At 39.0% G+C, this 21,349-nt stretch overlaps 1 protein-coding gene across 2 annotated transcripts in view; it reads left to right on the forward strand.

Annotated features, from left to right (window-relative positions):
- ADCY3 (adenylate cyclase 3) overlaps positions 1-21,349 on the forward strand; it is a 122,987-nt gene that overhangs the window by 79,216 nt on the left and 22,422 nt on the right. The window contains exons 6-10 of one of the 2 annotated variants that reach the window (XM_044661020.1): positions 11,312-11,470; positions 14,196-14,380; positions 17,911-18,035; positions 20,009-20,151; positions 20,659-20,820. In XM_044661020.1, coding sequence (XP_044516955.1) covers positions 11,312-11,470; positions 14,196-14,380; positions 17,911-18,035; positions 20,009-20,151; positions 20,659-20,820 — 774 coding nt within the window. Of the gene's footprint in view, positions 1-11,311; positions 11,471-14,195; positions 14,381-17,897; positions 18,036-20,008; positions 20,152-20,658; positions 20,821-21,349 lie in introns of both variants that reach the window. The other variant, XM_044661019.1, reaches the window with a different exon arrangement.

A 21,349-nucleotide genomic window follows, 5' to 3' on the forward strand; every position in this document is an offset into this window, starting at 1 on the left:
TGGGATAAGGCTACGATGCCTAATGGCAGTTGGAAGCTCTAGTTCCAAGTCTCTTTAAGGCCTATTTTTTTAGATGGTATTCACAGGTTATTGATTTGGAGTAGGAATTCTCTTCCTGCAGCCTTACATTTTTATCATGCAGTTCACTTTCCAAAACATTCTTACTTCAGTTGCTATTGCTTAGTACAATACCTGGTACATTAGCAAGTACGTGACAAATGCTTATTTCATTTCCTTCTTTCCTTTCCTTGTAGTATCTCATTTTGCCCTTACAACAATCTTGTTAGACAAAAAACACAGGAGTTTATTTATTTTTGAAATTCTTCAAAGAATTTTTTGTGTTCTGAATCTTTTCCTCTCACCCATTTTCCCTCCACCTATTGATAAGGTAAGAAATGTGGTATGTGAAATCATCCAGAAAAATTTCCATATTAGCCATATTGTTAAAAAAAAGCAAGAAAAAGAAAGTGAAAAACAAATTAAAACAAAATATGTTGATTTACATTCAAACTCCATCAGTTTTTTATTTAGAAGTAGGTAGTATTTTTCATCATAAAACCTTTGGAATTATTTTAGCTTTTCAGAGTAGTTGAGTCTTTCATAGTTGACCTGCATTACATTTTATTGCTGTTACTATAAACAGTGTTCTTTGGATTCTGCTCATTTCACTTTGCATTAGTTCATAGAAGTCTTCCCAGGTTTTTCAGAAACTATCCTGCATGTCATTTCTTACAGCATGATAGTATTCTATCACAGTCATCTACAACTTGTTCAGTCATTCCCCAGTTGATGAGCTTCCCTTCAATTTCCACTTCTTTGTCAACTGCTGCTATAAATATTTTTGTACATATGGGTCCTTTTCCTTTGATCTTTTTAGAATATAGACTAGGCAGCATATTGCTGGGTGATAGGGTAGGCACAATACAGTCTTTCAAGCATAGTTCTAAATTGCTCTCCAGAATGGATGTATCAGTTCACAACCCTTCAAGAGTGTATCAGTTTCCCAATTTTTCCACATTTTCTCCAACATTTGTCATTTTCCTTTTCTGTCGTATTAGCCAATCTTGCGATACCTCAGAGTTGCTTTAATTTGCATTTCTCTAACCAATAGTGACTTAGAGCATTTTTTTTTTAACCCTTACCTTCTGTCTTGGAGTCAATACTGTGTATTGGTTCCAAGGCAGAAGAATGGTAAGGATAGGCAGTGGGGGTCAAGTGACTTGCGCAGGGTCACACAGCTGGGAAGTGTCTGAGGTCAGATTTGAACCCATCTCTAGGCCTGGCTCTCAATACACTGAACTACCCAGCTGCCCCTGACTTAGAGCATTTTTATGACTATTGATATCTGATTTCTTCTGAAAATTGGCTCTTCAGATCTTTTGACCATTTATCAATTGGGAATTGACTTATGTTTTTATAAATTTGACCCAGGTTCCTATATATTTGAGAAATTAAGCATTTATTAGAGAAATTTACTGTAAATTCCCCTTCCTCCCAGTTTCCTGCTTTCTTTCTAATCTTAACAACATTGATTTTTTGTTTGAACAAAACCTTTTTCATTTTATATAATTAAAATTATCCACTTCCTTTCATTTGCTCTATCTTTTGTTTGGTTATAAATTCTTCCCTTATCCATAGATCAGACAAACAAAATTCTTCATGTTCTTCTAATTTGCTTATGTTATCATCTTTTATGTCTAAATCATGTACCCATTTTGACTTTATCTTGATAATTTATGTGTCTATGTCAAATTTTTGCAAATTGCTTTCTACCAGCAATTTTTGTTAGTGAATTTTTGACCTAAAAGCCTGGATTTTTGGATTTATCAATCACTAGATTATTGTGATCATTTACCACTGTGCATTGGATACCAAATCTATTTCACTGTTCCTTTCTTAGCCAGTACCAGATTGTTTTCATGATCACCACTTTGTAATATAGCTTGAGATCTGGTACTGCTAGGCTACCTTCATTCACATTTTTTTTCATCATTTCCCTTGATATTCTTGACCTTTTGTTCTTCCAAATGAATTTTGTTATAACTTTTTTCTAGCTTTATAAAATGCTTTTTTGGTAGTTTGATTGGAATGACACTGACTAAATTAATTTTGTACAATTGTCATTTTTTATTATATTGGCTTAGCCTACCTATGAGCAATTAATATTTCTCCAATAATTTAGACCTGTCTTAATTTTATGAAAAGTGTTTTGTAATTGGGTTAATATAATTCTTGGGTTTGTCTTGACATGTTGACTCTCAGGCATTTTATTTTGTTTAAGAGTTATTTTAAGTGGTATTTCTCTTTCTATCTCTTCCTGTTGGACTTTATTGGTAATATGTGGAAATGCTGATGAGTTATGTGAGTTTATTTTATATCTTGCAAATTTGCTGAAGTTGTTATTTCAACTAGTGTTTTAGTTGATTCTCTGGCATGCTTTAAGAGTAAAAATTTTTTTTCTGATTACAAAATTTTTTTTCTGATTACCTATTCTCATTCCTTTAATTTCTTTTTCTTGTCTTACTGCTTTAGTTTCTAGTATAATATTTAATATTAGTGATTACAGTGGACATCCTTGCTCACAAAGTACTCTTAGTTTTAAAGTCCTTGAAAAATCCTAGTGAATGGGAGGCCTGCTGGAAATGGGTGCCTATCCCAATTTAAAAAAAAAAAGTTTTTAACTAGTGAACTTGACTTGGATTTCTGGTAAAATTCTAAAATGTATTATTAGAAGGATGGTTGTGAGCATTTAGAAAAGGAAATGGTGGTCTCTGTGAATCAGTGATTGGGCCCAAGGCATGAAGAGCATCCTTAGTAAATTTTCAGATGAGACAAGAGTGGGAGGCATAGCCAAACTTGAGATCTAAGAAGATTTTTGACAGTGAGAATGATAGGTTAAATCTAATAAAGTGAAATTTAATAGGGGTAAGTGAAAAGTCATCTTCTTGGGTTAAAAAAAAATATGAGCTAGGAGGTGACTTAGTGGATTGAAAGCCAGGTGTAGAGATAGGAGGTCCTGGGTTCAAATCTGGCCTCAGACACTCCCTAACTGTGTGACCCTGGGCAAGTCACTAAAACCCCCATTGTCTAGCCCTTACTGCTCCTCTCCCTTAGAGCCAATGGACAGTATTGATTCTAAGTTGGAGGTTAAGGATTTTTTAAAAATTTCAGATGAAAGAGATTAGAGACGGGGGATGGGTGGGGGGTTCTAGTGGCTTGTGAAATCAATAGAATTCACCAGTACAGCATGGTAATAAAAAACCTTGCTATTACTTTAGTGGTTCCATTTTTGTCTTTGTAGCCATAACACTAAGTATAATGTCAGTGCATAGTACAGTGTCTGATATAGAATATATACTTAAAAAAAACCCTTATCTTCTGTCTTAGAAGCAATACTGTGTTTGGTTCCAAGGCAGAAGAGCAGTAAGGGCTAGGCAAATGGGGTTAAGTGACTTGCCCAGGGTCACACAGCTAGGAAGTGTCTGAGGTCAGATTTGAACCCAGGACCTTCTGAGGCCTGGCTCTCAACCCACTGAGCCACCCAGCTGCCCCCTAAAATATATACTTAATAAATACTTATTGACTTGACTGACTTTCCTTTGCCTTACATCTTGTAGGCTCCTGCTGTGAAATAGTGCATTCCATTCTGGCTTATTTCCTTGACCCCAATAAGCCATTTCCAATCTCCGTGCCTTTGTACCAACTGTCCCCCATTCCTGGATTGCTCTTCTTTTTCCTCTCTGCCTCCTAGAATCCTTGACTGCCTTCAAAGCCCATCTCAGGTTTCACTTCTTGTAGAAAACCTTTTCTGATTCCCAAATTGTATGTTCTCTCCCTCCTAAAATCACTTGAAATTTACTTCTTTATTTTACTTTAGGTCTATGTTGTATCCCCTCAGTAGAATGTAAACTCCTGGGGAGCAAAGACTATTTCCTTCTGGTTTTTGTCTCCTGCACCTAGCAGGGTGTCCTGCACTCAGCAGGTGATTAATGAATGTGCCAGTTAGAATTGACTTTCTTGTGGCACAGCTCTCCCTCCCCTGTCCCCTGGCCAGCAGGTAGCCCATCACTGTTGATACTGTGTTTCCCCATCTCACCTTGGATAGTATTTCCTCTGCTGTGACACTGCCAGTGGGAGATCAGTAAGTGCAATGGAGAAGGCAATATGGGCCAGTCCAAGAGCTAGACTTGGAAACTTCCCTAAGGAGAAACCCAACGTAATGAGAGACACCAAAGAAACAGACACACTGACAAACTGGTAACTCCCTTCCTCATTCCGTCAGCCCGATTTTATTCTTGCAGTCCACAAGGCCACTTTAGTCCTCTGTTCAGCTTCTGAGAATTTGTTTTTTTTTATTACCTCCAGAGTAGCTTGTTTCCCTCTCAGAACATCTTGTTCCCTCTCATTGTGCTCTAACCTAGAGCAACCCCCATTTTCTGAATTGCTCTCCGCTCTCACATTGTTCCTGAAGATTGACTTGGGTGATTGTCATTCTTCCACTCCACAGAGCCCTGACCCAGAATTGCTGAATGTTTTTTTTCTTTATCTGTAGGAAAGAAATGGCTTCAAACTCTTCTTTCAGCTTTTCACACCTGCTCATGTTCTAAAAGGTCAACTTGTAGAAATGAGAAGAGCAGCAGGGGAAAGAGAGGGAATTTAGTTTTCCTGAGGGCATGAACATTGGGAAACAGCTAGACATGTAACATTTAGCAGATGTGCTTTCTTTCAGACCAGCCTTCCACTTAGTTCCATTTCCTTGTATCAACACTATTAATAGATTAAAAAAATTAATAAATCGACAAACATTTATTAAGCCCTTACTGTGTGCCAGATTCTGGGTCAAACACTGGGAATACAAGGCCAACAGTGGAATATTACCTATCCTCAAGAAGCTTGCATTCTAATGGAGAAGATGACATGAAAAATATATATTCATGTATATATATGTATATATACATATATGTACATATATACATACTACATAAACTGTATAAAAGGAATACAAGGTAGTTTTATTTTATTTATTTGTTTATTTTTAACCCTTACCTGCTGCTCAGCTGCCCCCTACAAGGTAGTTTTAGAAAGATATGAGATGTATATTTTACAAGACAAATCTTGATGGGTGGGAAGGGGCTACATTTGGAAAGTAAGATGATGAAAACAAAAGGTTTCAATAATAATTTTTAGAAAACATTTTCTTGCTTTCTTTGCATCTAGCTTTGGTAATACGAACTATCTGAGAGAAATTCTATCTAGTGCTAATTGACTAGAGATTTAACCCAAAAATGATTTGTTAAAGCAGGTAATAGTGTAAAACGCTATATGGACATTGGTAGAAATTCAAGTATATATATATATATATATATGTTGTAATATGTATGCTCCTTGAGAGGAGACAGTTCCCTTTCCTTAATCATTCCTCTTAACAGCATGATCTTGAGACCCTTCTCTAGTCTCATTAACTTCCTCTGGCTTGTTCACTACTTGACACACAACACTCCATCTCCTACATCCATCCCTTTGTCCTGGCTATTCTCCCATACCTTGATGACATTCTTTCCTCGCTTCTACTGTTTTCCTTCAAGATTTAGTACAAACACTAAAACTCTCCTGATCAACATACTTACTGGTATACTTCCCTCCAGGAGTATGCTAATAAATATTTAACAACCAGCTCTCTGCATCTTCCCAAAAAAGTACATATGATCTACTTCGCTTGCTTTGTAAAAAATATTTTTCAAAGAGGAAAAAATAGCAGTTCAGGCAACGCAATCAACACATTGATTGTTTCTGAAAGTAGTGCAATATTCTATTCATAGTCTACCACTTCTGCAGAAAGGGGAGGTAGCTGCATTGAAAAAATGCTTTAAAAAATAAAAAACAATTAAAAATTGTTTGATGTTTCATCTCTGGTTCTATGTTTTATACTTAATCACATTGTTTTAAGGAATGAGATGGGATGGGTGTAATTTGATTGGAATGACTGAGGAAACAAAGCTTTGAACTTCCAAGCATATTGAATTATTAAACAATGCATGCCAATTGCATTACAAATTGGACAAGGACTTCTCAGCTTTGCACTGGACTCCAAATACAAAGGAAGTCAGATTTTTATATATTAAAAGAAAACAATAGGACTTAAACAAGGATACAAGATTAGGTCATCTGATTTCTAATTGGAGGAAAGATGATGGATTTTCCAAGTTGAGAGGGGGAGAGCAAACAAGTACAATTTCCTAAAATCATAAAAAGAGATGTCCCACTCCCCCCCCAAGTGATTAATTATCAATTGTCAAATTAATTATCAAAGGAACATGGAAACAGTAGCTAATTGATTAGTTTTAGTTCAGTCTAATTGAGTCATTCTTCAGCTGAATCATATGAATTGCTTGAGATGTAGAATTTTGAGAAAATTCCTTACATTACTTTTTGGATCTGATTGAGTTTCTGGTCAGCACAAGTTAGGTTCTTAGTTAAGGGTCTTTAAACAGTAGGTAGAAGTGGTCCAGCTTCCCAGTCATGCAGGGCTAAGTTCAAACAGTACAATAAGATTTGTTCACAGTGCCAACACTAGAATAAAGTTTTCTCAGAAGATAGAAACTGGACTGGACCCATACTTGAATAGAAAGGGAACTGACTTAGCTTCAGAATCAAATCACAAGATGGAGTCAGTATGGTTTTCTCAATTCCCACAGAAGGAGGGAGAAAGGTTTAAGTGTATAGAATATGGTCACCGATATGGCCACCAATGACTGGTTAGTGAGGAGTGAGAGGGGAAGAAGCTATGATTCAGTCATCTTTCATAGAAAAGCCAACAATTCTCACTCTTCCTGGGGTTGTGATCCTTTCTCATTTGTCCATTTCTTTTGGGGATGCACAATTCCCTCTCCTAAAATAGTATGGCCATGTTTTTAATCAATGCTTAGGGCCAACAACCATTGTTCTAGATCAGTGGTTCCCAAACTTTTTTGGCCTACCACTCCCTTTCCAGAAAAAATATTACTTAGTGCCCCCTGTCACATACTATCACCGCCCCTTTACAGTTATTCACCGCCCCCAAATGCACCTGTGGCCATCACTGCCCTCCTGAATTGCTGCAGCACCCACCAGGGGGCAGTGGCACCTACTTTGGGAATCACTATTAGAGGAAAGGGAATACAACCCATGAAAATTCCCTTCATGAGGCCAAGTGATGGACCAAGAGGCCCTTGGCAAACATTCTTACAGTAGTGTATATATATATTCAGAAACCAGGAACTGAGAAGAATCAATAAGAGAATAATTTCAACTATTCACAATAGAAACAACAGTCCAGTTCCCTGACTTTCGTTGTCTTTGTTTCTTATTTTAATTTAGTTCAATTTCTTATTTTAATTTAGTTTTAATTTTCTTATTTTATTTTTCTTATTTTAATTTAGTTCTTATTTTATTTTTATTATTTTTCATATTTTAATTTAGTTCAATTCAGCAAGAACACTATGCTAGGTACTGGGGTTTCAAAGGCAACTAGGTGACTCACTAAATAGAATGTTGGGCCATGGAGTCAGGAAGACCTATATTCAAATAATTTGACCTCACTTATTAGCTTTGTGATCCCAAGTAAGTCATTTTATTTTATTTTTTACCTTCGTTTCTTTGACTATAAAACAAGTATAATAAGAACATCTTCTCTCAGGGTTGTGAAGATCAAAAAGGTAATATTTGTAAAGTGCCTGGCACATAGTAGGTACTCTATAAATGCTTGTTTCCTTCCCTCTTCTCTCTTTCCATCAAAGACAGAAATTAAAAAAAATAGATCCTGGAAAATGAGGGGATGTCCTTCAATTGGGGAATGGCTGAACAAATTGTGGTATATGCGGGTGATGGAATACTATTGTGCTAAAAGGAATAATAAACTGGAGGAATTGCATGCAAATTGGAGAGACCTCCAGGAAATGATGCAGAGCGAAAGGAGCAGAGCCAGAAGAACATTGTACACAGAGACTGATATACTATGGTAAAACCAAATGTAATGGGCTCCTGTACCAGCAGCAATGCAATGACACCGGACAGCTCTGAGGGATTTATGGTAAAGATGCTACCCACATTCAGAGGAAGGACTGCAGGAGAGGAAACATATAAGATAAACAATTGCTTGAATGCATGGGCTGAGGCGGACATGAATGGGAAATAGACCCTGAACAAGGACACATGTTACAACCAGTGGAAATGTGCGTTGGCCATGGGTGGGGGGAGAGCGGGGGGTGAAGGGGAAAGTAGGGGCATAAAGTATGTAAACAGGTTAAAAACGAATATTAATAAATGTCTAATTTAAAAAAATAGATCCTTCCCTAGAATTAAAAAAAAGCCACTCTACATTTTATTAGAGATTGTAGTGTTTAAAGACTTCAAAAGATAGTTTCATTAGGGTTGGTACACTTTCTGCTGGGGCAGGTCACAACCAGTCAATTCAAATGGTCTTCGTTTTTTGCAGCCACCAAAAAAATTCCTTACCTAGTAATAAGTGTAGGAATAGGAAGGCATTCAGGGAACAGTTAACATTTTAGTGCCCTGTATTATAGTATTTCTATTTTTTTCACCACTATGCAGATATTAGTTTCTCCTTTTAAGTTCTTTCCTGGAAGATCTGAAGAATATGTTTTCTTATTACTTCCATTTGCAAGCAATGAGCCTTATAACTGATTTTCCATATGATAAAGAAGACAAGAAAGTGGAGGGCCTTAATAAGGAGGAATGGTCGCATCCAAGGAATCTCTATATTCAGCACTATATAATTCAGGATTTCTTTAATTCTGAACCTGCTATTCTGTGCATTTCTTGGGGGGAAAAAGAGATTATTATAAATTTCACCAGCAACAAATACGAGCTTTTCAATAACTAAAAACCAGACTATATAGGAAACTGTGAACTTCTCTTTTGTTCCATTTTTCAGGTGTATATTGAATTCAGTATGAAAGTATCAAAACTGCCCTGCTCATCTCTGTCCCTTTCAGAATTTCCTTTTGATCTCTTCTGTATATTTTTAAATGTTTCATCAAAGCATTTATCTTTTTCTTTTGTATCCTTCTCATCACCCATTGATTTTCTCATCCCTCAAATAGAAACTCTTCTTTACAATCCATGAATATAGTCAGACAAAAACAAACCAACGCAAGAGCTATGTCTGTAAATGTCATTTCTTCTCTCCAGTCTGTCACCCATTTGCTCAGACATAGGTGACATCTTTTTTCTTCTGATGTCTTCTGATGGCTGTGGTTGGTCATTGCATTAATCAGGGTTCTACAGTTGTTCAAAACTATCTTCCTTCTGGTTACTGTGGTCATCATCCTCCAGCTTCTGGTCACTCACTCCGGATCAGTTCCCATAAGTCCTCACCTGCTTCTCTCTAGCTGTTCTTTTCTTTATTTCTTCTGGTACAATCATATTATATTACTGTAACTTATTTAGCCCTTCCTCAACTGATAGGCACTAACTTAGTTTCCAATTTTTTGCAATAAGAAAACAAGCTGCTATAAATATGTAGATAAAGATCCGTTCCTTCTTCCTTTAAGCACCTATAGCACCAAGAAGAAGCATAGTGATTTGGGGGGGGCGGTTCAAGTTCACCTCTCCACCAGGAATGTGTTAAAGTTTTTGTCCCATTCAAACCCCTCTAATGATTGTTCACCATCTTGTTTTGGCATCTGTGCCAATCTGATGGGTGCAAAGTGAGAACATTCTTAAGGGCTTCATTGCTTTAACCAACATTTCTCCTTCTTTAGTGAGGATGCCTTATACCCTAACTAAACCTCTGTTTGGACTTTGCCCCTTTTGTCTACATTTCATTCATGCAAATACAGCTAGAAAGCTTGCTATTGGGAGTAGTTTTTGGCTACAGTGTTGATTGATTAAATTATGAATATGGGCCCAAAATGCCATGAGAAAGGCTTTAGACTGCAGAGGAGAACTCTAGATAAGAAGTGGAATATCAGGGTAATAATAAGAATGATGGTAATATAATTACTAGCATTTATATAGTGCTTTATGGTTGAAAAAACTCTTTATATTATGCATGTTCTTTTACTGAATCCATATGACCATCCTGTGAAAGAGAAGCTATTATTATCCCCATTTTGGAGATGAAAATACTGAGGCTGAGGATAGTTTTGTGGCTTGCCCAGGGTAGGTGCCCAAGGCAGGATTTGAACTCATCTCTTCCTGAATCCAAGTCCAACATTCTGTCTGCTGTACTACTTAGCTGTGAATCAACCCCCTTTGCCTATTCCTTTCATAGCCTGGTTCCAGCCTCCCTGCAGAGGCTAAATGCATGTTCCTTCCCTTCATACACTTTATATTCTAACCCAATTGGGGCTATTTCCCAAAGTCAGCATTTCCATCTCTATTTATGGCTTTATACAGGCTGTCCATCATTTCTAGAAGGCATTCCTTCCTCATTTCTGCCTCTTAGAATGCCAAGCTCTCATTCAGGGTCTGATCACATGCCACCTCCTGCAGGAAGCCTTTCTTGATTCCCCCTAATTATTAGAGCTCTCTCCCTCCTCTAATTACTATATTTTTCTTATTCAGTCATCTAAGTTGTGTCCCATTTAGGGTTTTCTTGGCAAAGATACTATATACATAAATATATATCATATATGTATACATATGTATTATATTAATAGATAAAATATATTTAATATATGAATTATATAGATATAATATACATTAAATATATATACATATGACTTATCTGTATACACAGAATGCTTGTTTCTATTATAAGATTAAAATTAATATCCAATAACTCCAAGTATTATATTTTATAAGATTTATTAATAATTACTTGAAGTAGAGGAAAAATAAAGCCTGAGTAAAGAGCAGTTTTTCCCGACTGTGGTAGTGGGAGAAGAGCATGAGAAGATGGGGTTACAGAAACTTTATCTCCAGAATGTAAGGACATAACGTGAGGATGAAAGTGGGATTCTGGGAAATGGAGTCCTGGGTTACAAAATTTCTAATTACACACTATTTTGTATCCTCCTGGTAGAACATAAACTTCTTCTTTTTTTAATTAATTAATTTAGAATATTTTCCCATAGTTCCATGATTCATTTTCTTTCCCTCCCCTCCTTCCATCCCCCTCCCATAGCCAATGAGCAATTCCACTGGGTTTTACAAGAACATAAACTTCTTGAACGCAGGGACTATTCTTCATTTTGTTTTGTCTCCCTTGATTCTCGTGCAGTATACAGCAGGTGCTTAATAAGTCCTCGTCAGATTGTACGTGATGCTGAAGTGACCGTTCTGGACCTTGCTCTTCCCTCCTTGGCAGGTACGTGCGAGAGAAGACAAAGACCGGGGTGGATATGCGTGTCGGCGTCCACACGGGCACTGTGCTGGGCGGCGTGCTGGGCCAGAAGCGATGGCAGTATGACGTGTGGTCCACGGACGTCACCGTTGCCAATAAGATGGAAGCTGGTGGCATCCCTGGGTGAGTGACTCCCTCAAAGGGGCTGGTGGAACGGCTCATCCTTTCCCGAGGGGGAAGACCCATGCTCGCGTCTCCGGGGCAGTGTCTCCCGTCTGCCTTCCGCTTCCTTCCAGCAGCCGTTCTTTGTCAACGAGGACACCATCACGGAACGTCAGAGCTGCCGTTTAGCGCAGCTTTAGCCGCTGCTCAGAAATGACTGCCCTGAGAGAGAGGGGACTTGGCTAGCGTGGGGCAGAGTCAGCAGGAAGATTAGAGTCTGAAAGCCGGGAGAGTCCTTAGAAGTGTAAGATTTAGGGGGCAGCTGGTGGCTCAGTGGATGGAGAGCCAGGTCTAGAGATGGGAAATCCTGGGTTCAAATCTGGCCTTAGACACTTCCTAGCTGTGTGACTCTGGGCAAGTCATGTAACCCCCATTGCCTGGCCCTTACCACTCTTTTGCTTTGGAACCAATACATAGCAAGGGTTTAAAAAAAAAAAAAAAGAATTAGAAGAGTATCCCACTATTGATTCTAAGATGGAAGATAAGGTTTTTTTTTTTTTTTTAAAAAAAAAGAGTCAAAGGAATGAATCTCAAGCAGAAAATTTTTAGTGCCTGATTTTGGATAAAATGAGTATACTATATCGGTCGTACTTTCTAATGTTTGAGAGTTATTTCCTAGCTCCAAATTTGGTGATAAAATGAAAGATTTACCATCTATGCAAGTAATTTGTTAATGTTTTAAACTAAAAGTGCACTTTTATATAGCCTTTTATGTATATTAACCTGCTTCAGGTTTATCCCAAGTATGGTTGGCAGATATTACAAATAATATTGTCCCAATTTTACAGACAGGAAAATTGAAACTCAGGTTATATGACAGATCTAAGGTCTCAGACCTCATTAAAAGCAGAACCAAGACTAGAATTCAGGTCTGATGACTCTAGATCTGACCCTCTTCCCACTATTTTGTCCTTTAGTTCAAAGAATCGAGGATCATAGAGTCCTAACTCTGGAGCTGGAAGGGACTTTAAGAGGCCATTTAATCCTCATTTACAAATGAGGAAACTGAGGCTCAGAAAAGTTAAGTACTCTCTCAGGATCATATAAGTAGTGTCAGAGGTGAGATTTCAACCTGAGTCCTTTGACTCTTGAACTACTTTGGGAGAAATGAATCACCTTGAACCTTCTTGGCTTGGCTTGTTTTATTTTAGGCTAAGTAACTTAAAGGATTGGGAGAGGGGAGGATGGAGGGAGTTTTTTTTTTATTTACTGATTTCAGTTATGATTTTTAATTTCATTTTTCTCAGTCACATGTAAGAACATTTTAAAATATTTTTTTAAACTTGAGTTCCAGATTCTCTCTCCCTCCCAGCCCTCTCCCTGTGCCAATTATAGAATGTGAAGTCATGAAAGAAATATTTCCTTATTAGCCATGGTTCAGAAGTAAACACAGACAAAAAAAAAACCCAATAAAAATAAAGTTTAAAAATGTATGCTTCTATGTTCCTTCATACACCATCAGTTTTTTCTCTGGAGATAGATAGCATTTTTCATCATATATCCTTCAGAATGGCCTCAGATAATTATTTTTAAGAAAAGCTAAGGCATTCACAGTTGATCATTGTACAATATTGCTGTCATGATGCGTAATATTTTCCTGGTTCTACTCATTTTGTATCAGCTCATATAAGTCTTCCCAGGTCTCTCTGAAATCATTTTCATCATTTCTTATGACACAGTAGTATTCCTTCACAATCATATATCACAACTCAATCAGCCATTCTCAGTAGTTGGTCATCCCCTCAATTTCTAATCCTCTGCCACCACAAAAAGAGCAGCTATAAATATTTTTATATCAATAGGTCCTTTTTCTTTTTCTTTTTTTGTTTGAAAAAAAATTTTTTTAAACCCTTACCTTCTGTCCTGGAGTCAATACTTTGTATTGGCTCCAAGGCAGAAGAGTGGTAAGGGTAGGCAATGGGGGTCAAGTGACTTGCCCAGGGTCACACAGCTGAGAAGTATCTGAGGCCAGATTTGAACCCAGGACCTCCCATCTCTAGGCCTGGCTCTCAATCCACTGAGTTACCCAGCTGCCCCCTGTTTGAAATTTTTTATTTAATTAATTTAGAATATTTTCCCATGGTTACATGATTTATGTTCTCTCCCTCCTCTCCTCCCACCCCCCTCCTGTAGCCAACAAGCAATTCCATTGGGTTTTACATGTGTCATTGATCAAGATCTATTGCCATATCATTGATATTTGTATTAGGGTGATCGCTTAGAATCTAGGTCCCCAATCATATTCCCATCGACCCATGTGATCAAACAGTTGTTTTTCTTCTGGGTTTCTACTCCTACAGTTCTTTCTCATGAGTCCCTCAGAATTTTCCTGGGTCATTGCATTGCTGCTAGTAGAGAAGTCCATTACATTCGATTGTGCCACAGTGTATCAGTCTCTGTGTATATGGATCTCCTGGTTCTGCTCCTTTCACTCTGCATCAATTCCTGGAGGTCTTTCCGGTTCACGTGGAATTCCGCCAGTTCATTATTCCTTTGAGCACAATAGTATTCCATCTCCAACAGATACTATAACTTGTTTAGCCATTCCCCAATCAAGGGGCATCCCCTCATTTTCCAATTTTTTGTCACCACAAAGGCCCTTTTTCTTTTGATGCCAGAAGTTTTAGAATTTGATGCTAGAGCCACTCTAGAAACTCCAGGACTGACTGTCTTCCTATGACCCTAGGCGTGTGCACATCTCCCAGAGCACCATGGACTGCCTGAAGGGTGAATTTGAAGTGGAGCCAGGTGATGGAGGCAGCCGCTGTGACTACCTGGATGAGAAAGGCATTGTCACCTACCTCATTTGTTCTCCTAAACCCGTGTCTCCTGATCAGCAGCAGACCCCGAATGGTATCAATGGCACAGTGAGTACCCATCTTTCCACACTTCACCCCTGAGCCCACCTGATCAACAGCAGAACAGAGAGGTAGAGAAGATGGAGAAGCGAAAAGATTCTAGCCCATGACATAAAGCATTTCTCTCTATCAGGCAGTGGCGCTCTGTGGGAGTCATGAATAGATAACTTTTTGTTTAATGATACTGAAAAGTGTAAATGCACAAGAGAACTTATTATTTTGTTGGTTTGTTTTTGTTTGTTTGAGAAAATCCTTACCTTCTGTCTTAGAAATGATCTTGAGTTGTCTTTCACATCAGTGTATTTATGGTTTTATTTTGGGGTTTTGATTATGTATGAGTGTGCTCTTACATATAGAAGTGTGTTCTGCATGAAAATTAAAAACAAAAGAAATGATACTGAGCATTGGTTCCAAGGCAGAAGAGAGGTAAGGGTTAGGCAATTATGGGCTTAAGTGACTTGTGCCTGAGGTCACATTTGAACCCAGGTCCTCCTATCTCCAGGCCTGGCTCTCTATCTACTGAGCCACCTAGTTGCCTCAAGGAAGCTTGTTAATTAAAGAAATGCCAGCATTATCTTTGCCAAGTAGAATATCCCTTATTAGATAAACATGTCAATTCCATCCCTCCTCACCCGCCCCCATTTAAAACCTTTACATAAATTATAAATTTCTTATACTAGGTTGCTTAAAATGAAATATAGATGTAAGGTGGGACCTTGATAGAAATAGAAAGGATAATAAGGGATAGAATTTGAAAAATTAGACAGACAGCTGGTTTAGAGAAGAAGACAATGAGTTTGAAGTGGCAACAGGATGACCACTCTACTTATTATTAGATTTTTAATATCTTCACTTTCAATAAGAGCTCAGTATTTTCAATTCAGGAGATAAAGCTATTTGATTATGATTTTTAGAAGTAAGAAGATAAAAATATAGATTTCCAGGGGACCAGAGACATATATTAAGTCTAGTAAATTTATCCGAATATGCAATGGAACTTGAAAATAATTTCCAACAGAAGTCATGATTATGATGCATTGTGTGTGTGTGTGTGTGTGTGTGTGTGTGTGTGTGTGTGTGTGTGTGTGTGTGTGTTGGGAAGGCTGTTTTTTCTTTTTCTTTTCAAAATTTTATTTTATTTTTCAATTATATGTAAAGACTTTTTTAGCATTCATTTTCTAAAATTTTGAGTTCCAAATACTCTTCCTTTTTCTCTCTCCTGCCTCCCTGAGAGAGAAAGCAATATAATAGAGGTTACACGTGTGACATCATGCAAAATATATTTCTATATTGGTTATGTTGTAGAAGAAGACGTATTAAAAAAAACACAAAGAAAATAAAATGAAAAATAGTATGCTTCAGTCTGTATTCAGACTCCATCAGTTCTTTCTTTCTTTAGTGGTGGATCATAATTTCATCATAATTTCCTTGGAATATTGTATTGCTGAGAATAACTAAGTCTTTCACAGTTGATCATTAGACAGTATTGCTGTTGTTGTGTACAATCTTCTCTTGGTTCTGCTCACTTCACTTTGCATCACTTCATGTAGGCCTTTCCAACTCTTTCTGAAATCATTCTGTTCATCGTTCCTTACAGAACAACAGTATTCCATCATCATCATCATATACTACAGTTTGTTCAGCCATTCCCCAGTTGTTGGATATCCCTTTAATTTCCAATTCTTTGCACCACAAAAAGAGCAGCTGTGAACATTTTTGTACAAATAGGTCTCTTTTAAATAAACCTTTTTTTTTTTAAACAAATAAACCTCTTTTAAAAATCTCTTTAGGATTCATAGTAATATTTCTGGATCAATGAGTATACACAATGAGTATACAATCTGCCCTTTGGGCAGAGATCCAAATCATTCTTCAAAATGATTGGATCAGATTACAACTCCACCAACAGTGCAACAGTATCCCAACTTTTCCACATCCCTGGGAGGACTAGTTTTTAGGAACAATAAAAAGAACTGATGGAGCTTGAATGCATACTGGAGTATGCTATTTTTCACTTTATTTTTTCATTGTTTTGGGGGGGTTAGGTCTCTTTTCTTTCACAAAGGACTAATATGGAACTATGTCTTTCATGATTGCATCTGTATAACCTATACTGTAGGAATTTGCTTGGTTAGACTATATATATTTGTTGCCAAGGTTTTATTTTTCTTTTTTCTTGATTTGTAGAAGGGGAGGGAGAGTGTTGTTCATGAGAACAAAACCCAAAATCTGAAATAATCTTAGGAATAAATCTGTTAGATCATTTGGTCTAGGAGAACTGGAAAGGAGGTGAGGAACTGTCTGGTCCAGGCTCTGGAAGGGTTACATCAAGTAGGATCTAGCCAAGGGTGCTAGCAAGGAATAACACGTACACAGTTAAGTGAAGTTGCTGAGAAGGCAACTTGAAAGCAAAGTAGGTTGAGACAGAGATGAGTAACTGTAAACATCCAATAAAATGTTGATCCCAAATACCAGAAACCCATAACACAAGCTTGGGGGAACCCATCATGAGTCCCAGGTGTGGTAACTCAAAACAAGAATGCTTTCAGTGGATTCAGAACCTGGGAGAAACCAAAATACCTTGTAGCCATCTCTAACAATCCTAGGGAGGGTTAGAAGACCTTCTGGGTACAGACAACTTTCAATCACAGAAGGTTGGATTTAAACTGCATAATAATTTCCCCAAACAATATAATAAATCATTTTTTCCTACAAGAGTCAGAAGAGAGGGGATCTAAGGATAGAACCAACAAAGAAAAAGAAAAACGGGAAAAAAAGGTTATTGAGATAAATTATTGAAACGTATAGAACAGAAGGCAAGCCAGAAGGAATCATAGAAAAGAAAGATGGCTTTGAAAGCAATGTGTTAAATTTATCTTATACTTAAAAAGAAAAGCAAGGAGTACATAAGAGAGTCACAGTTTCATATGCAACCCCCTTTTTCTGTTTTCTTGCATACGTGGAAGTGAATATTTAGTTGGTATTTGTTAAGTCAGAATTTTTAAAATAAAAAAAAAACCCAAATAGAGAATGAACATCTCCTACTCTGAAGAAGCTCTCATCCTAATGAGACAATAACATATATAAATGTATGCAGGATAAATGTGACTTAGGTGGCAGCTGGGTCAGTGGATCAAGAGCCAGGCCCAGAGAGGGGAGGTGTGGGTTTAAAAATATCTATTTCAAGTTTCTGGTTTGGGAGATAAGACAAGGAAATTTTTGACCGAGGTGGGATAATCTGCCTTCCATCATTTCCCTCCCAAGTCAAGGAAGTGAATAAAGTCAGGCGGATAATGATATCTCCCATTTCCATCCTGTTTCCCGTTTTCAGAGAGTTCTCCTCAACCATCCCATGAATTAGGTACTATAGTTGTTGTTATTCCCATTTTGCAGAGTTTCAGGGGAATTAATGTGATTTGCTCAAGCTAGGAAGTATCTGGGCCAAGATTCAGACCAGGTAGCACAACTTCTGGTCCAGAACGCTTTGCCCTGTGACACCCAGTCTATCCTCTGATTTTTGCTTTTGCCAGGCCACCAAGATAGCGCCATCGCAGCCCAGCTCCCCTGCCCTCATCAACACCAAGGAGCCCAAGGAGCCCAAGGAGCCCAATGGAAGCGTCACGGCCACCTCCCCAACTCCGGAGGAGACTGAGGATCTGGACACCCAGGTGAGAGGCGTTGGGGAGGGTCTGACTCCAAGGAGACTTTCTCCTGCCCAAGGGTAGGTGGGCAGGTCCCCACAAAAGAACATCAGTGCTAGGGAGGAGTCACAGAGTCTCAGAACTTTAGTATGAGGATCCCACTACAACCCACCTGACAGGTGGTGAGGCACCTCTGCTTGAAGACCTCCAGGGAAGAAAAACTTCCTTTCTCTAGAGTCTGTCCATTCCATGGACTGTTGGTCAGTCCTATCTGATTCTTTTATGATCCCATTTGAGATTTTCTTGGCAAAGATACTGGAGTGCTTGCCATTTCCTTCTCCAGCTTATTTTACAGATGAAGAAACTGAGGCAAACAGAGTAAGTGACTTGCCCAGGATTACACAGCTAGTAAGTGTCTCAGGTCAGATTTGAACTCAGATCTTCCTGACTTCCAGCCCAGCGCTCTGTCCACTGCACCATCCAGCTGCCCTATTCTATAGCTGGACAGTGCCAATTGATAGGAGGGTTTTCCTCATGCAATGAGAGAATCTGCAGCTCTTTTGCAACATCCATTCCTTGTTCCTAGTTCCTTTACCTGAAGTCAAATAGAAGTCAGATTCTTCTTCACAAGGCTCATCATGTTCTTGAAGACAGCTACATGTCTTCTCTTCTCCAATCTAAGCCTTCTTAATTCCTTTAGGTTCTCTTCATATGACATGACTGTTTTTAGGCTCATGATGGATGAAATCACCCCACTTTCACACACACATCTGCATATGCCTGTGGCATTGTCTGGTCCCAAGGCTGAAGGTTTGCCACCAATGTCCAGGATGCGTAGATTCCTAGGACCTCAGATTTAGTGCTGGAAAAGATATAAAAGGTCATTCATTTGCCTCAGCACTCTAATTCTCCTTTCTTCTTTTGGAGGTAGTTCATTTAGATTTTAAAGATAAATTTCCATTGAGATCTTTTGTTTTTATTGCACCTTCTTTTCTAATATAACTCCGGTCCCTGTCTCAGAGAGCCAGCCTTATAACCTAGGATAAAAAGAAAGAAAAACAACTTTGCTGACCTAACCAAGACATCAAGAAAATCTGACATTCTATACAGCATTCCTTTCCTATAGACCCTCCACCTATGCAAAAATGTGTATTGGTTCCAAAAACAAAGGGAAGGGCTAGGCAATGGGGCTTAAGTGACTAGCCCAGGGTCACATAGCTAGGAAGTGTCTGAGGCCAAAATTTGAACCCAGGACCTCCCATGTCTAGTCCTGGTTCTCAATCCACTGAGCCACCCAGCTGCTCCTGATGCTATTACTGTTGAAGGCAACCCAAACCCCCTCAGTCACCTAGGCTTACCACCTTGGTGTTATCCTCAACTCCTTACTGAACTCATTCCACATATCTAAACTGTTGCCAACGTAGCCTTTTTTTTTTATTTAAAATTTTTATTTTCAACTACAAATTCTTTCCTTCCCTCACCCATTAAAAAAGTGAGCAAGAAAAAAAGATAAAGAAAGCAAGAAATACAGTACTCATTATACATATGAAGTCATGCGAAACATTTCCACATTAGCCACATTGCAGGGAAAAAATAAAAGAAAAATAGAGGGGAAAAAATTGCTTCAGTCTGTACTCAGATTCATCAAGTTTCCCTCTGGACGTGGACAGTGTTTTTCATCATGAGTCCTTTGGTGTTGTTGTAGATCATTGTATCAATCAGATGAGCCACGTCTTTCACAGTTGTTCATTTTAATACTATTGTTATTGTGTTCAGTATTCTGGTTTTGCTCACTTCACTTTGCATCAGCTCATATATATCTTCCCAGGTTTTTCTGAAATAGTCCTGCTTATATATACTTCTCCAGACCACTTTACAACTCTATCAACAATACTTCAGTGTTCTCGTTTCCCCACACTCTCTCCAGATTGCTCTTTCTAGCTCTCCGGCCTCAGACATTTCCGTTCTCCAGTATTCTGCCCTTTTTCCCTGTGGTGCAGGTGGTCAACCCTTCCTTTCCCAACCCTCGACGGCGCTTGCGCCTTCATGATTTGGCAGAGAGGGTTGTAGATGCCTCTGAGGATGAACATGAGCTCAACCAGCTGCTCAATGAGGCTCTGCTGGAGAGGGAGTCCGCTCAGGTGTAAGTAACCTGGTCCTTTCACCCCCTAACCCCTGGCGCCCTTCCCAGGAGGGCTAATTTGGTGGGAGTGGGAAGAAGCATGGGCTCATGGGGGAGCCTCAGACTATGTTTCTGGGTAGCCTTAGAAGGCGAACTGATTAGGACCACAATGCTCATTGGTTCATTCATTCTTTCATTGAACAGGCATTTATTGAATGCCTCCCATATGTCTTTGGGAACACAAACACAAAAATGATCAAGCCTCTAACTCAAAGAGCTTACAGTCTGTTGGGGGAAAGCAGCAACAAGGTGGATGTGTAAATACAAAATATAAACCAAAGAAATCCAGAGTAACTTGGGGATAGGGACCTCTGGGCCCCTGAGGCAAGTCCTAAAGGAGACTGGGGATTCCAAGACTTAAAGAGGGGAAACAAGTGGGGAAGAAGAGAGGAGGAGCAGAGGGGCATTCTAGGTGTGGAGGATGGGCTGTGCAAACAAGGAGTCCCCAAGCCTCATTTTCTCCCATAGGGTAAAGAAGAGAAACACTTTCCTGCTTTCCATGAGGTTTATGGATGCTGAGATGGAAACCCGCTACTCAGTGGAGAAGGAGAAGCAAAGCGGAGCTGCTTTCAGCTGCTCCTGCGTCGTGCTCCTTTGCACTTCCCTGGTGGAGATCCTGATCGATCCTTGGTGAGCAGGGACAGCTGAGGAGATAGATTTCTTTCTTTTGGGCCCAAAGAGGGAAAATGGCAGCTAGAGAGCACTCAGCTTGGAGGCAGGAAGATTTGAGTTCAAACCCTGACTCGGATACTAGAAAGTCACAAAGCCTCTCCACCTCTGTTTCCCCACCTATAAAATGGGAATAATAACAGCACCTAGCTTGCAAGGTTGTTGTGAGGCCTGAATAAAATAATCCATGCAGAATGGATGGCCAGCCTTAAAGTACTGTATGAATGCTATTATCGACAAGGATGGGGTGAGCCCTTCCCAGACCACCATATTCCATATTCAGTGAGGGCCAGCCATAGGGTAGAGTTTGGGTGCTGGTCTCCGCTCCCTCCCAGACTTTGGGGAGGGTTTCTATTCCTTTATTCTCTAGTGCTGCAGTCAGGACAGAATGGAGGTCCAGGGAGAGGTCTGAGTCACTAGACGGGTCCAGAGGAGCCTGGGACAAGATAGCATGTGGTTTGGGTGCTGTGTACCCCGACAGGGCTGGTTT

The sequence above is a fragment of the Gracilinanus agilis genome, chromosome 2 (genome assembly GCF_016433145.1).
Source record: "Gracilinanus agilis isolate LMUSP501 chromosome 2, AgileGrace, whole genome shotgun sequence".
Taxonomy (NCBI): domain Eukaryota; kingdom Metazoa; phylum Chordata; class Mammalia; order Didelphimorphia; family Didelphidae; genus Gracilinanus; species Gracilinanus agilis.